We start from the raw sequence: 17,320 nt of genomic DNA, 5'->3' as shown, positions 1-17,320 counted from the left end.
AATGACAACATATTTGATCAACGTAAGTCTCTTCATGCTTAGAGAACTGATTTGATCATTTCCAATTTTTACAAAAGTAGTATTTCCAGAAACTTTTTTTACAGTTTCAATATCCTTAAAATATCTTTACTTCACGAAGACCTTAAAAGGGGTAGAGAAAGCAAACACAGTTTAAAAAATTAAACACTGACCAGTGAACCAAGGGTGGACAATGATAACCAACAAGCAACTGCTACAACATGCAAAAAATCCACAATATGAAACAATATGACTGTTTTGAAATTTGTCAAACCAGTATTAAAATTTTATTTAAATGAAAGCTTTTCTTTTTAAGTTACTGAGCCATATAAAGAGAAATATTAATTTTATTTGAATTTGGACAAATGCTGCACAACAAAAACATTTTTTTAACAAAATTGATGGTGGCATAACAGATGTGTAAAAGAAATGTAAGGTGGTGAAATACTAAATATCTCATGATCCAGTGTGCAAACAAGACCTAAACTAGAAAATAAAGCATTTAAAATAAAAAACACAACCATGAAACATTGATGCTTGTGCTATCCTAAACATAGGCACATTCTTCAGCAAAACTTTACAAGACAAAGTGGTATGTTACAGTGATATCTTTGTAGTGGTACCTTTACAAAGATATCTGACATCTTATGCTTTACTTCTGCACAGAAATAGATTGTGTATATTCAGTCTTATAATCGGAAACTTGCAGGCACGAGTTTACTAATAGGTGAGGTAAAACAACTGATGAGTCTTCAATGTCTTATATTTTGACTATAATAAGGACTAAACCCAATCCAAGTCTAAACAGTTGGGAATTTGTCTCCTCCTGGACTGGCTGCCATGTACGGGAATCAAGAACTCCCGAATTCTAGAGCCCTTTCAGGGGCAAGTGTAGGAAGAGAAGACACGGTCAAGTTTTTAACAAGTAACTTGTCAAAAAGTCAGACAACTAGATGTCAGAAATTACCTAGAAATAAATGTTAAAGTACATATGCCATTTTATGATTTTTAGAAACTGATATCATTCTTGGCACTTCTTTTTCAGTCCCCCTATGCAGGTGATTGAATCCCAAGTCTTACCATAGACAAGCCAAGTGCTCTACCACTGAGTTACATCCACAGCCTTTACTCTTCTTTACTAAACATATCAGGTTAGTAATAGTAGCAATCAAATTTTAAACTGTAATAAAATGAGCATGGGTCTTTGTTTCTGTCATACTCTGACTTTTTGACAAAATCAATTTGTTTTGGTAAAAAAGCCTAGGGAATTAACCTAGAAATATTTTAAAGAGATTGTCGACAAAGAATAGCTTTTTGCTTTTCACAATTGTCATCTTAAAACAGTATCAAATTTCACATTTGTCTTAATACATAACTTTTAAACCCCAGATGGCAAAAAATTTAAAGCTTATGAAAAACTTAATCCCTTTTTGCATTCTGAGTATCTGGAATTTATTTACACATTATGCCCAATTCATGCTTAAAATGAGGTATTGTTTTCTTCTCTCCAAATACCAGGTACCTAGCAAATACCACACACAGGTCCAAATTAAATTCACAGGGTTTTTTTTCGTTTTTACCTACACTATTATATAACACGTTACTATGACTCTTTGGATGTAGTATCTAATCAAAAACAAAGCTGCCTAAGGTCACACCTCTATTAGAGTGGTTAAGTACACAAAGCAAAAATACTGGTATTTAAAAAACTTAGTAAGTAACATTACCAAATAGTAGCTATGATTCTAATATTATGAAAGCAGAGTAAGGGGAGTGCTAGAAAATAAAAATGTAAAATTTTATAATGACCTTATGTTAGTGCTTAAGTGCTTAAAAGCTGAGAAGTTTTTATCTGAAAAACCAAGGTTGAAAAAAAAAATCAAAGTTTTGCTGTTTCAATGCCTGGGTTACAACCCACAGAAAATAAGAAGTGTTTGGTCAGGATCATGTTAGTTCAAGAAGCAAAATATTTAAGAACCAAAATACGCACACCAGTAGAAATACCAATTCTGAAAATTGTGTAGCTAAGAATTAAATCACCCTGTCCAGCAAAAATTCACACATTTCAAACATTAAGGCAACTTTTTCCCAACTAAACAGTACTTTATAAAAATATACGTCACTTCAAAACATTATGTACATTGTGACAATAAATTTAGCTAGTTGTAATATTTAATACATTAATAAAGTGTTTCATATTACAAAGAAAATTATACTAGGTGCTTGCATGTGCAAGGGGAGTTACAGTTTTTAAAGTACAGGTTTCAAAACTGAGCGAAGTGAACGTCCTTCTTTAGTGAGTTCCCGCGTGACACACATACATGGCAATGGAATTGCTTCCTCTCGTTTCTCTACAATATTGTAACTGCACTTCTTCAAGTGATCGGCCATGCTGAGGATGTCAGCGAATTTCCACTCATTAACAGAACAAAACGCAGTACTGAATCGCCATACCTAAAAGAAAAGTCTACTTTAGATTTAAACAAGTCAATTTACTAGAACTAAAAACATAAAAATACTTCTTGCTCTAACTATATACTTTTGTCCTCTTAGAGAAATATCCAATATAACATTTCAATTAGCTAGAAATTTGAACGTAATCCATCCATTTGGATACCAATCTATTTATCAAACATTTATAAATTCTGACATCATGAATTCAATAAATAACCGAAAAGACAAAACATTAAACTCCAACCTGCCTTACTAAACAACTAAAACCAGAATCATAACCTCATGAAGTCATAGAGACTTCCTCAAATATAGGCCGTGCATTATTCTTTCACTGTATCCAAATGTGGACACATAATTATTTGGCCTTGGGGTGACAACTCAAGTATTATTTTTTTCTCGAAGATTTTCTCCCAATACTATTATGTGAAATTCATTAACAAAAATACTCTAAAATATTATGCCAAGGCAATTTATCTTTCCACTGTTAGCATTATAGGTAATATTCAAGGACACAGGGACCTCAATTTATTTAAAACAATTACAAAATTCTGTATACAGAATTTACAATCAAGTTTCTGTAAATGGAATGTTATTTGACTCCATAATATTCTCCTGTCATCTGTACTTGGGTATCTGTGAGAAACATGTGGGTTAACTTACCCCTTTCGTTCATTCACCTAGCATTGAGCCCTTAGCACTATCAATTTATCTGTCTAGCAAACACTATTGTGACCCATGCCCTCATCGTTATAATTCCAAATATAAAACTGCCTAAACACAGGTAAAAGTGTGAGGGACTAGGATGACCCAGGCAAGAAGCCTGAATAAAATATGACAAGCGCCCAAACTCATCTACAGAAAGAGAATACTGCAGACGTGGAATGAACAGACACTCTAGGAAGTAGGAGTGGTGTGCAGAAGCCAACACTGTTCACAGAGGGACTCGCTTGCTGCCCTCCTTAAGGTTATATAATCCTGGTCGGAACCATTTCCCAGGAGTCAGGGAAGAACAGAGGGGAGTTACCAAAAGACATCATAGAAGCCAATCGCTTCCCTTACAATTTCCCACTCTCATGAACCTATGGGAAGAATTAGAAGTTCTTTTAGCTCAAATTATCAATGGTGGCAAGTAGCCTGCCCCATCACACAGTGATGAGTCTGAAAAAGAAACAAGCTCAGAAAAGCAGGAAGAAATGGATGGCTCCCATCTTCTGTTGATGTTTCCTAAGTGGGCCAATTTTCACTCATATATCCATCAACTCTTCTCTGAGAGACTACTATAAGGCAGGCTTAGTAGGAAGTAGTTATTTTGGTTCCCAGAAAGCTCTGCTTCTTCTTTTTTTTTTTTATTGAATCGCTGTGGGAAAAGTTACAAAGCTTTCAGGTTTAGGTCTCAGTCATGCAAATATCAATCACATTTCCCTTTACCAATACTTATTTTTCACCACGAAGAACCCCAATAAACACGCCCCCCCCCAGAAAGCTCTGCTTCTTAAGGAGCTTAATTACTGAAGAAAAGTGACAATTCTTTAGTCAATTTCAAAATGAAACAATGAGTACTTTTGCAGGAGTACAGGATGGGTTGTATATAACAAGGCACCACAGAGCTACAGTGCAGTGCACATCTTTACAGGCTTGGGGTGGGGAGTATGCCAAAAAGCTTTCTTGGGGCCAGAGTCTAGTGGGCAGGGTGCTTGATTTTTAAGTGTTTAAGCACATGGCCAATGTGGGTTTGATCCCCGGCATGCCCTACAATCCCCCAAATACAGGACAAAGCCCTGAGCACTACTAGGTGTGACTCCAAAACAAATTCTAAAATTTGTTTAGAAATTTTAAAAATTGACTCCAAAACAAATTCTAAAAATTTTCTTGAAGATCTGAAGAGAGAACAGCTGATGAAGATTACAAGATCCAGAGACCTCTTCCCTAGGTCTGAGTTATCCTCTAAAACCTCAAGAAGCTCTTTACCATAAAACAAGGAGTGTCAACTAAGTTAATGAGGGCAAAGTTCTTAGTAACTGCTGGCTACTGTATTTCTACCGATCAAATGAACTGCATATATCAAAGAACTGAAGATAACAAACAACAGGCAACTGTAAATAAATCACTGTGGGCTGGACTATAAAGCAACCAGCAGTAACTGAAAGTGAAAATAAAGACAATGTATCATGAACAGTATGAAATACTTCATTTAAAAATCTGTTTCTACCTCCAAGGTATTGTCAATGATCTGATTTCCCTGGCAAAGACAACGGAAACAAAAACTAAGGGGAATATATCAAGCTGAAAAGATTTTGAATGGCAAAAGAAAGCTGAGGCTGAAATTAAAAGAACTTCCTGAATAGGAGAAAATATTTGCATACCAGACATAAAGGATTAATGTAATATCCAAGATACAGAAAGAATTCATAAAGCTCAGCAACAACAAGAACCTCACAGGGGAAGGAAATAAGACCCTTTTCTAGAAGGGACCTGGGGTCGGCTGGTAGGCACATTTACGAAGTGTTCTCTGCCATTACTATTAGAGAAATGCAAATCTAAACAAGGCGCTATCAACGCTCTCCAGTGAGAATGGCATACATTTAAAACAGACTGGAAACAGAGTTGCAGGAATAAGGCGAACATTCTCTTAAAGCAAACAGTATTGAGACTCCTTATGACCCTGTGATTACATTTCTTTAATCAAAGTTATCTGTAATACCTTATAATTTTTATTGATTCCTCTAACAGAAGCTCAGCAAACGTAGTTATAGGAGTAAAACAGTGGGGCCAAATCTGTTCCCCAAATACTAAATAAGTACTTACTTAGATCTCCAGCTTAGGCTCCAAATTAAACAACATATCCTTATAATATGCTAAACCCAAAGTCCTCACCAACAGTATCCAACCCTATTCTCTTCTTATTTCACCTCTTAACACATTTCCAGATCTATGTATTTACACTATTATCCAAATATACTATAGTTTTCTCTTCCTCTTAGTTCTACCTGCAACAACCACGTTCTAAGCAACAATCCAGTTCTAAAACACTGCCAAGAAAGGAGAGAAACTGCCAATTATAAATAATTTTAAAAGATTCTTCTTGCTTCCTTCACTGTCCTACGGGAGAGAGGGAGAGGAGGTGAAGGAGAGGGAGAGAGGGAGATGGAAGAGAGGGAGCGAGGGAGAGGGAGGGCGAGAGAGAGAGAGAGAGAGAGAGAAAGAGAGAGAAGTATCTGCCATAAGAGCATAAGAGCAGGGAGGGAAACTGAGGACACCGGTGCTGGGAAATGTACATTGGTCGAGGGATGGGTATTGGAATACTGCATGACTGAAACCTAATCATGAACAGCTTTGTAAGGGTCTATTTCACAGTGACTCAATATATAAAAAAGATAAAAACAAACACAAACAGATAAAAAAGATAAAAAAAAACTAAAGGGAGTTGTTGGAGAATTAAAAGGGTAGCAAAATGCACAAATGAAGGAACAGTCTCCTTACTTTGCCAAATCAGAATTTAGTGATCAAGAGAATTCTAATTATCCTAGATTTCTGTGCATGATCACTGTTTTAAAAAGAACCTGCTGTTATTCTGTGTCTGTTTTGCTGGGGGCCATACCCTGTGCAGCTCCAGCAGCTACTCCTAACTCAGAGCGCCAGAGTAATGACCCCCGAATCATATGCAGTGCCAGAGATCAAACAGGTATGGGCTGCACCAAGGCAAGTGACTTAGGCCTGTCCTCTCTCTGGCTCCTATTAAGCTTTAAGGTGGTCAAATTTTAGACAACATATTATTATTTCAGTGACAGTGATAACTATTATGTCAAATAAAGGGCTTATACAAACTCCGCCCCTCTCGGAGATCCTGGGGAGCTACCTAGAGTATCTGGCCCGCAGGGCAAAGCCTGGCAAGCTCCCTGTGACGTATTTGATATGCCAAACACAGTAACAAGAAATGTCACGATGGAGATGTTACTGGGCGCACTCGAGCAAATCGATGAACAATGGGAGGACAGTGACAGTGACAGATACAGTTGAGATGAAGCTAGCCTGGGCAGAAGCGAGGGTGCAGCTGGTGGGGTGCTAGCCTTGCACACAGCCGACTGGCTTCTATCCCCAGCACCACATATGGTCCCCGAGGCACGGCCAGGAGAGATCTCTTGTGCAGAGCCAGGAGTCCTGAGCACCGCCAAGTATGCCCCCAGGGCCCCCCATTCCCACCCCCCCCCCACACACACACAAAGATTTAACTACCAACCTTCTCTTTTATCTGCCATGATGAGTTTCCTTCTGGATACTTCTTTTTTCCCCACTGCAGTATGACCATTCCACGAGACTGAAGCAGACTGCCACACACATCCCTCATTAACCTGGACACACACGAGAGCTGGCATAGGCTGAATCCATCCAGAAAGCCCGCGATATGTTGTAGGACTTCGAAAGGAAGACCACTCAGATGGTCAGTATGTAATCCCAACACACAGTTTCTAGCAGGCTCCACTAATACTGTAGAAACACACGGCTGAACGCCAAATGACCTCAACTGGCGGTCGTGTATAATCTTCGCTCCTTGCGTCGAAGGACAGAATCGGCGCTGGGAATAGGTACAACCATAATACGCTAAAGGACACCTCTGTTCCATCCAACCATTGAGTCCGGCATGAATGTCACCGTGCACATTCTTAAAATGCGATGAAAATTCTTTTCTTCTAAATAACTGTCCACAAACAAATGTAAACATTGAACGCTGCTTGGGCTGGTACCGAGCGACACATTCCAATACTAAATCCAGCCCAAGTGTCTGAAAAGGACTTGGATTTGAAAGCTGTGGGTTGGCATGATCGCAAGCTGAAGCCGAAGCAATTTCCCCTACCATGGTGTTTGTAACTAATATTGCAGATGGAAGGGAGAAAGTCTGTGTCCCAAAGTCAATGTGATAACCATCAACCACGCGGCTATCAGATATGCCCCTTCCGCCTGGAGAATCTCCTAGACAAAACAGTAACGCTGCTGTGATGAGGTCTATTCCTTGGAGGCCCATTGGATCCTCAGCGACTTCCAAATCTGATGTATCAACGGCTTTATCTTCCTTTGGCTTCGACCACAACGAATTAGAAATAAATTTGAACGAAGGCGTATGACTGATAGGTAAGGCATCTAAATTTCGCAAGTCTCCTAAGCCTATTTTTCGCCAATACAATTCCCCTTCATCCTCTTCACTGGGCAGGAGGAGATGCTGAACTGTACCGTTGGGTAAAGTGTTGGATGGGATAACTTCCCGAAGCTGCGCTGCTATTGAGATTGAGCCAGAAGGATCTGAAGAGCCATCTGATGCTACGCATTCTCCATTTGTTAAGGTACTTTGTTTTGAATCCCCATGCAAGTCCTCATCCTGATCTAGGACATGCGTACATATATCTCCCGCAGGAAAGCCATTACAAAGAGCAGAAGTTCCATATGAGTTGGTATTCGAGTCACATAATAAATCACTGGAACCATTCTGTTCAGACAGGGCATTCAGGTTTGTGTCACGATTAATTCCACCCACTGCTCCAATTTCATCCTCATCAGGACCGTCTTGGTCTTTTGAATTTCTACTCTGTAAGCTTTCTCCAGCATCCTGCTCTTCATCCATTTCCCTTGGGGAAGCACAAAGATTTGTACTTAACAGGCCAATGTCTCTTGTGGCGGTATTCAGGATATCTAAAGCAGCAGCCAAACTTCTAGTTGTTTCTACAGTAGCTTGATAAAGTGCACCATAAGATTCTTCATCAACAGATACCAAACCATTGGCATGTGCGATTTCTGGAACACTTGATTTTACGGAGATTTGTTCTCTGGGACCTGATACTTTGTCAGTAGCTTTTGACATCATGGTGGCGACTTTGAGAGATTCTAAGAGCATTCGTTGGTCTTGAAGGGCCAAGGCCATATCTAATTGTGCTACTTCATCAACGTCTCGACTGAGATTCTCATAGGATTTCCGGTCTGCGTAGCTAACGGGCCAACGGTTCCACTCCATAGTACAGCACACAACACTTGCAGGACACGTTTCTAGATGTTCAGCAACTTTATTTCGAGCCATTGTAAATGGACATCCAAAATCACTATTTAAGCAAGGCACGCGTTCAAATGGGCATAAAAGTCGATGCTCTTCAGCTTTACAAGAATGAAAAACAGCTCCACAAACCAATGAACAACCAATCAAGTCACAAGAAATGCCAGGCTCGGGTCTAGTCATACACCGTCTGCTGACACAATTCACACAGTGTGAATGCTGCGACTCCTCCTCCATAATGGCCAGATCTAATTGTTGAAACGGAAAAAATACAATAAATTAGAAAAAAAATCAATTATAGAAAACTGCTTACAAACATCAGATCATGATGTAGAGTGGTTTATTTTATTTTGCTTTTGGGGTCATATCCGGCCATGCACAGGGGTTACTCCTGGCTCTGCACTCAGGTATTACCCCGGCGGTGCTTGGGGGATCATATGGGATGCTGGGAATCAAACTCGGGTCGGCCGCATGCAAGGCAAAAGCCCTACCCACTGTGCTATCGCTCCAGCCCCCGAGTGGTTTATTGTAGGTTAAATTATACCAATTCTATAGTTTATAATCCATGTAACAGTTACATCTTAGAAAAGCCTTAGAAACGATAGAAACAAAGAACATGAAAACTGGAATTCGGTAGGAAACATGCCATTTGAGGGAGCTGGGGTTAGGCCAGGGAGAGGGAAATGGCCACTGCAGAGGGAAGTATTCAACAGGGAGGAGGTGGTGATTGAAGGGTAGAAAAGTGTTATGTATGGAACCCTACCAGCAATGGGAACGGTAAACCATGTTGAAGGAAACAGTAAAGAAAGCTCCCCCCGCAGAAGCAGGCAGGTGGGTGGGAGGCAAACGGGGACACAATGGGAGGGCACTGGCGAAGGAAGTGGACACTGGTGAAGGACTGATGTTGAAAACACTATGTCTGAACCCAGTAATGAATAACTTTGTAACATCTCGGTGTAGCAATGTCTGTAGCACTGTCCTCCCTTTGTTCATCAATTTGCTCCAGCGGGACCAATATCGTCTCCACTGTGAAACTTGTTACTGTTTTTGGCATATCGAATATGCCATGGGGAGCTTGCCAGGCTTTGCCGAGCAGGCAAGATACTCTCAGTAGCTTGCTTGGCTCTCTGACAGGGGTGGAGAAATCGAACCCGGATCGGCTGACGCCGCATGCAAGGCAAACGCCCTACCGCTGTGCTATCACTCCAGCAATGTCTCAGTGACTAAATGTAAATTTAAACAATTTTTTAAAGTGAAAAAAAAAACGTTAACACTTCAAGATAATTCAGTACATTAAATGCACTGTGCACTGTCCTATCTGTCCTCCCGTTGTTCATCGATTTGCTCGACCGGGCACCAGTAACATTTCCATTGCGAGACTTGTTTTTACTGTCTTTGGCATATCGAATACACCATGGGGAACTTGCCAGGCTGAGAGGGACGGAGGAATTGAACCCGGTTCAGCTGTGTTCAAGGCAAACGCCCTATGCAGCATAGAAATCAATACTAAAAACAAGGTAATGCATACATAACTTTTAGATTAAGGATAAAGCTTTAGCTTTTAACCTTTAAAATTTCAACCATAACAGTTTTTTTTCATACCCAGAATATTAAAGAAAATTAATCAAGTTCATCAAGTCTAAAAGAAAATAATCTTGGGGCTGGAAGCAACAGTACAGCAGGTAGGGTGCTGCCTGCATGCAGCCAACCTGGGTTCAATCCCTGAGTGCCCAGGAGTAAACCCCGAGCACCGCCATGTATGGGTCCACTCCCCCAAAACAAACAAAAAGAATCCAAATTTCATGATATATTTAAGCAAAACTGAGAAGGGGATGGGGTAGTTTGTTCACATAAATAGATTTCCATGGAAATGCTGCATATTTTTTTTTCCTGAAAAGGGGATGACAGGCCAAATGTTTTTTTAATTTCATAAATATTTAAGATTCTAATTGTCTTTCCAACATATGCCTCAATAAATTTTAACACAAACCAACAGCCTTTAAAAAACAAAACAAAACAAAACAAAAAAAAACCAGAGAATTTACCCAGAAAGGATGTCCCTGCAAATGACTTACCTCTGAAGGCCAGTTTCCATTATTCACTCACTAAATGCCTATCCACCACTTAAGTATTTAGTACCAGGTACTGTGTTTTGGTGTGGCAACATAAATATTAGTAAAACATGGTGCCTCCTTCTCATGGAGCTACAACAAGTCTGAGGCAATAGAAACATCACATTACCACATGATCGGGATGAGAGCTTTCAGGGGAAACATAAAAGATCTTCTATCCTTTCCTATACTCTCCAGTCCTCTAATCTAATTAAAATGTGCTACTGAGATCCTCAATGCTAAGTGAAAATAGCATTTTTCCTCCATAACCTTATCTTCCTGGGTTCCCCCTACTTCAGGTTATTCTTTAGCTTTTCTTCTCTTACTCTTCAGCGATCTGTGTAATTTATTCCTCACTTTTTTTTTTTAATAATTTCCCCTGGGTACTCTGAACTTCTCAAAAGCTGTTGAAAACTCACCTAAACCTTCTTATTTGATTCCTCTTATAACTTCAGACCTTTACAGCCAATCACGTTGGTAGACAATAATACCAATATAATAGTTGGTGTATTTTTCTACATGGCAGAGCCTGGCAAGCTCCCCGTGGCGTATTCAATATGCCAAAATCAGTAACAAGTCTCACAATGGAGACATTACTGGTGCCTGCTCGAGCAAATCGATGAACAACGGGAGGTCAGTGCTACAGTGCAGTGCCACATTTTGCTACAACCTCTACTCTGGTTGTAGTTAGCTAATGTAAGCTAATCACACCCCAAAACGCAAACTTTTCCTTTGCATTTTTCTCCATTACAGACTTGAATTTCCTCAAACTGAAATAACAGGCATTCATTTTTGACAGAGTTTTTGGTTTAAGTAGTCTTGAGTTGGTAGTATGACATTTAATGATATGGGGGATGACGGGAAACAGGAACACGTTTACCAATCAAACCGCATTTTTAAATTATGTTTAAAAATTACAGGTTTGAGTTAAATACTAAGAATGTTAATGGTCATACATTTAAAGCTAGGAGCAAAACCAGTCAGTAATTAAAGACAGACATGCTAAAATACTCAGAAGAAATGACAGACTAATGATGACAAACATTTATAAATTAAGCAGACGCTCGGAGGACCTTTAACAAGAATTAAGACAAATTTTACTGAGCGATCAGATCTGAAAACAGCTGTAGCTTTCTTGTTTTGCAACAACTAGACTGAATCTCACATGCTGACTGCTATGGAGAGAAACCTACAAACCCAAGCAGTTCCAATGAAAGTGACCAATGCTCTCCGATCTTCTAGGCAAAATTTATGTTATATGCACAGTACATGATACCCCCCCCACCACACACACACACACACACACACACACTTCATTCCAGAGTGTTTAAAATAGTAACTGTTAAGAACCAGGTTAAGCAAAGCAACAGTAATTCCAAAGGGTAGAATGCTCTCAAACCTCAAAATAACATCTTCCACACTATTCCACTCTGAATGCAATAGAATGTTCATTAAAAGGCATCCACAGCTATAAGTCCACAATATTTATTATTATAGCAGACTCAGAGAGAAGGATTTTATCCCTGTGCCTATTTTATCCTTCTTAACACATACCATGCCACTTAATGCTGCTAACAACCCAGAGGACACAGACTGAGGAAGACCTGGTCATCTATGTGGCAGCGAGAATTGAAATTGGAATCAGAATCATGCCGCATGTGAATAGTAAGGCACATGTAGTAGTTGTAAAAGTTTAAGGAAATAAGGCAGCACGTCAATAACTGGTGATCCAATTTTAAGATGTTATTTAAGGAATGAATATTACACAACTTTGCCAGAGTTTACTCGAATACTTAATCACCCCTATGGTCAAGAAAGCCCTTTTTAGGCCCTTTCTAATTATAATAGCACGCTGCTATGCTTGAATATGTGTTTTAAGTTACTTTAAAAAATAAGTTACATTTCCAAGGACCTATATAAATGTAAGAAACAACAATTTCACAATTCTAAATGCAGCTATATAAATAAGAAATCAAATATAATTTCATCTTATGGCTGAATATATTAAGGGTGGGGGGAAGAGCACTTAAGCAACCAGAGTATTCTGGAGAGAGAACCTTCAGCTATCAGAATTTAAAACTCTCAGATTCATCATTTCTAACCAAGATCAATATTGTCAAATTAAATATGCCTCCATATTTCACAACTGCTCATAAATCCCGCTGAATGGATTTAAACCATCAATCCCAGATTTGTCAGCTGAACAGTATAGACAGCAGGCCCAGCTGAAAACACTGATAAAATGAAGGCTTCACGTTTAAGAAGAACTAAATATAAAGACCCTCCATAGGATTCCTGCAAAACTCTCTTGAAAATTAATCGAAACATTCTAAATAGTATTCAATTCTATTAAAGTTAAATACTTAAGTTGAATGAGGAGGAAGGTTTGACTAGATTGGAAAATATCTGTAATTAAATGCTTTATTTTCATTTCAATTTTCTAATTCTTTGCCAACTTATAGTCGATGGCAGCCAAGCAAGCTATAAAAATACTTTTATGTCATTAAAAAATCCATTTTCTTTTTTTTTTCAAATAAGGAGATATTGCATAAAGTACATAAGGAGGTAACTGTATAACTTTAAAATACAAAAAAGTCAGGTCACATGGGAAGAAGGCCCAGAGGCCTCACCCATGATGTTCTAGGAGAATGCAGTGCCAGGGATGGAACCCAAGAACCCAGGGCCTCGATAGCAAGACCATGTGGTCTGTCCCCAGGGCCACCTCCGGGAGCCCAGTACAGTTCTTAATGTCTGCCTCTGCTGCCCCAAACACACACACACACACACACACACACACACACACACACACACCCCTTTTACTACCTATTTCCATTCTGATTGCTAGGGAAAACTGCATTCAAGTGTTAAAGTTTTTAAAAGAAAGGCAGAGGAGAACTAAGTGCAAGTGCCAGAGTAGGTACACAGTGAGAAAAAGCTCAAAGTCCAAAGTGGAATAAACACACTGCTTAACATTATAGTTGACTCCTCTTAGAGGAGAGGAGACAACTATTTAGACAAGAAAAAGCTGCTTCCATTTAAGGCTGAATTGAAACTTCAGCCTCGTTAAATCAGTTAACCTTCATTACAAATAACACAACTGAGACGTGAAATTTAGCAATCCGTTAAAAGCTTCTGAGCAAGTCCCATCCTTTATGTACTGTGTGGCATAGGGCTTTATTCTGAATGCAAACACTTGCTGACTGATTTACTGACTGGGTATGTTCTGCTTTAAGATCACAATAAATCTATAGTGTCAGATGAACATCCCATGTCTTCAGTTTTAAAAACCGGGGGGGGGGGGGGGGGGGGGGGGGGGGGGGAATTGAAGCACACGGCCTCTTGATGAGTTCAAAATAGTTAAGTGAACTACGATGTACAAATGCTTTTACGAAACTCTGGTTCTGACTTTTCAATTTTATGAGATTATAAGGAAACTTTTCATTGTTATGGTTCCGGTAATGAATAGAATCAAAACATACATGTAACATTTCTAAATATGGTCATGAGGAGCTTATTCCAAACTAAAAGTGCTACTTGTAATGTTCTTCACTCAACAAGCAAATGAAAATACTGCAGATGTACGTAAAAACCAAAATAATATTAATAAATATTTAATCCCCAGACCAGAACCTACGTCAACTAATACCAACAAAAATAATCCTCCCAGGGCCACAGTGGGCTACAGGGCATGCTTGGAACTCAGGAGGTCCAGGTTTCATGCTTGGCACCAGGGGTTCTCCGTGCAACCAGGAGCAACCCCAGAGATCCTGGAGTAAACCCTAAACAGTGCCAGGTGGAGTTCTCCCAAGCCCCAAAGTATATCTACTAATAGTAACCCGCCCAAATGGTGGACCGAGGCGTATTCAAAGGGGCAGGTCAGGAAAAACCGCTCAACAGGCTGAGCCCAAAGACTGCATGTTCAAACCCCCAGAACCACGGGGTCCATGAACACAGCCCCACGTGGCTCCCAAAGCAGGAAAAACCCAACAACAAAATGGGCAGCGACTGCCAGTGGACGGTGAGAATGGCCTTCCCAGGAATCTAAGCTCTGTGACCTTATGGCAATTACTCTCCCAAGAAAACAATCTAGAACTCTCAAAGATTGTTTATAATTATGTGAGTCCATTTGGCTACAAACACACACTCCTGAAAAAATAGGGACATAGTTCACACAAACAGTCACATTTAGGTTTTTCCCCCCAAAAATATTGGTCATTTAAACTTATAAAGTTTACAGAAATCAAAGGAAAAACTAATGCTAACATTACCACCCTTGGGGAGAAAATATCCTTTTGGAAAAGATTTTTACATATGGGTTTTAATCGAGGCATGTTTAACTATATTCAGCTAACAGTCCAAGACCAGTCTCATCTATTTCATTAAGCTGACTCTGAAATCAAAGCATATTTTATATATCCTTTTGGTCCAAGGCTTAACATCAAAAAGTACTACAACCTCGAAGTCATTCAATAAACTGACAGCCATTAGAAATTTGGAAAAGATTTATCCAAAACTAAGCAGCATAAGGCTAACTTCATAAAAAGGTCACAGATGAGAATATTGCATCAAATAGCAAAACCTCCGTATTTAGCAATACCTAGTTTTGGTGACCTAAAAGTATCTATCAATACATTTTCTCCAAAAACATGCACTATTATTCCTCTTTAATTGTCCATTTCCTTAAAGACAATTTCTAGCTTCTCAAATGTCTCAAAACTAGACGGAAGCACTGGTCTGAAATTAAAACTATCCTGTACACCCGGAATGCAAGAAAAGTTTACCTACACTGGAAACTTCCGCTGCGATAACACTGGCAAACCTCCACCCACGAGCATTTCAAAAATCACCCCCAAGAAGGCTTATGTCATCGCACTGAAGCACCAGATAAAAGCAACCCGGCGATTAAAAAAGGGACCCAAACACCGCGTTATCCACCCCTCCCCCCCGCCCCCGCAATTAAACTTCTAGAGTAAGAAACAGTGACTAAGCATCAAGAAGAGTGATTCAGCAAAGGCACATACTGAAACCTCTCGGAGAAGTCCCAAAGGTGTTTTGGGGGACTTTTAAAAAAAAGTCCACCAGGCTTTAAAAAGCTACTCAAGCTCTCTCCCTTTGGCCTGGTCAACAACCGGGACTGGGCACTTCCCCCTCCCAAGTCTCTCTTGGGCCCCTCAGCTGGCTTGACTCGGGGCAAAGAGAAAGTCGGAGAAAGTTCTTCGGTGGCTGTGGGGTTTTATTTATTTATTTTTTTCCCCTCCTCCCCTCCCACTTCTTTTTTTTTTTTTTTGCACGCAGGGGGGGAGTTTTATGTTAATCTACACCGATAACAGAATGTCCATAAATAACTTGAGCTTGGCTCCGAGTCAAGCGGGCAATTATGGAATAAAAGGTCAATTCCTTCCCAAGCATCTTTTTATCTGGGCCTGACGACACGGCCTGGGAAAGGGGAAAAACAAGCCGCGGGCGCGCGGGGGGACCTGGGGGGGGGGGGGGCGGGGGGGAGACTCGGGCGCGCGGGTAAACAACGCCGGCCGCCGCGCGCGCCCCTCGGCCCCCCCCACCCCACCCCACGAAATCCACGCGGCCCCCGGGGTTCCCTCCCGGGAAACACCCACCCCCCGCCCCGCAAACAGACAGACAACCAAATACTAAAAGAGAAAGAAACCTGGAAGTTGCCCTTTTAATGATGTCCCAGGAGGAGAAGAAGAGCCTCCTCCGAGCCTCGCACTTCCATGAATGGAAAAGTTCCCAACTTAACCCTCATCCCCGTGCAGCCCGGGGATGAGGCGATCCCCGGTTAACCCGTTTGGCCCCAGGGAGCCCCGAGTTTCTGGGAAAATAATAATAATAATAATGATAATAATAATAAAGTGCAAGAGGAGTCAGGTTTGGGGGGGGTTGATGGGAGAGCAACTTGGCAACTGGGGTGCAACTGGGGGGGTGCGCGTGGGGGGTCGGGGGGAGGTTCCCAAGTTCCACTCCTGCTTCCCCCCGGGCCTTGGGGATGCCGCGCCACGACGCGGCAGGGCAGGGTGACCCGGGGGGTCGCGTCCGGGTCGCCATTTGCCGACCGCCTCCCGGCTGGCCCCCGGCGGGAGCATCGTGGCGAACGCACCCCCCGCCCCTCGCTCCGTCGAGCCTCGCGCTCGGGCCCACCCCCCACCCCAAAGGTAGGTGGGGAGTGGGGTCCCCCCGCGAGGCACCGACTTGCTCCGCCCGGGCTCCGGCCCGCCGCCCCCAGCCCCGGCGCCGCTCAGGCCGCGCCGGCCTCCCGTGCGCGCCGCCGCCGCCGCCCGACACTCACCGGCGGGCGCGGCCCCGGCGCGGCCCCGGCCCGGACTGCCCTGGCCGCCGTGCCCGCTCGCTCCCAGCTGCCCCGGCGCCGTCAGCGTCCGCCGCGCCTCTCCTCCCCGGCCGGGCCGCCGCCTTTTCTTTTCTCTTCTTCTCCTCCTCCTCCTCCTCCTCTCGCTCGCCGGCCTCCGCCCCTCGCGCGCGCAGCCCCGCCCCGTCCCGCTCGGCCCCGCCCACCAAGCCGGGCGCCCGCTCGCGGCGGCGGCGGCGGCGCGCACGCACGCACCGCTGGGCTCGGCGGGGACGCGCACGCACGCGCCGCTGGGCTCGGAGGGGACGCGCGCGCACGCGCCGCTGGGCTCGGCGGGGACACGCACGCGCGCGCACGCACGTTGGGCTCGGCGGCGGC

The 17,320-nt window shown here is 42.1% G+C and overlaps 1 protein-coding gene across 1 annotated transcript; it reads right to left on the bottom strand.

Moving 5' to 3' along the window:
- Positions 1-347: 347 nt before the first annotated feature.
- FBXO30 (F-box protein 30) lies at positions 348-17,053 on the bottom strand. Its single transcript, XM_056126374.1, has 3 exons — positions 16,925-17,053; positions 6,710-8,757; positions 348-2,472 (listed from the first exon to the last, which is right to left on the bottom strand). Exons 2-3 carry the CDS (start codon positions 8,744-8,746, stop codon positions 2,269-2,271), a joined length of 2,241 nt encoding a protein of 746 aa, XP_055982349.1. The 5' UTR covers positions 8,747-8,757; positions 16,925-17,053; the 3' UTR covers positions 348-2,268.
- Positions 17,054-17,320: the final 267 nt, after the last annotated feature.

Source organism: Sorex fumeus, unplaced genomic scaffold (genome assembly GCF_029834395.1).
Source record: "Sorex fumeus unplaced genomic scaffold, SorFum_2.1 ptg000061l, whole genome shotgun sequence".
NCBI classification, from domain to species: Eukaryota; Metazoa; Chordata; class Mammalia; order Eulipotyphla; family Soricidae; genus Sorex; species Sorex fumeus.
Note: the sequence above shows the minus strand (reverse complement) of the source record. Positions and strands in the feature narration are given on the sequence as shown.

Excerpts from the sequence above, each read along its gene's own strand:
- FBXO30 (XM_056126374.1), bottom strand. The coding sequence starts at position 8,746 with ATGGAGGAGGAGTCGCAGCATTCACACTGTGTGAATTGTGTCAGCAGA. Across the intron at positions 2,473-6,709 it reads CATGGCAGATAAAAGAGAAG|GTATGGCGATTCAGTACTGC; the intron begins GTTGGTAGTTAA and ends CTTTTCTTTTAG.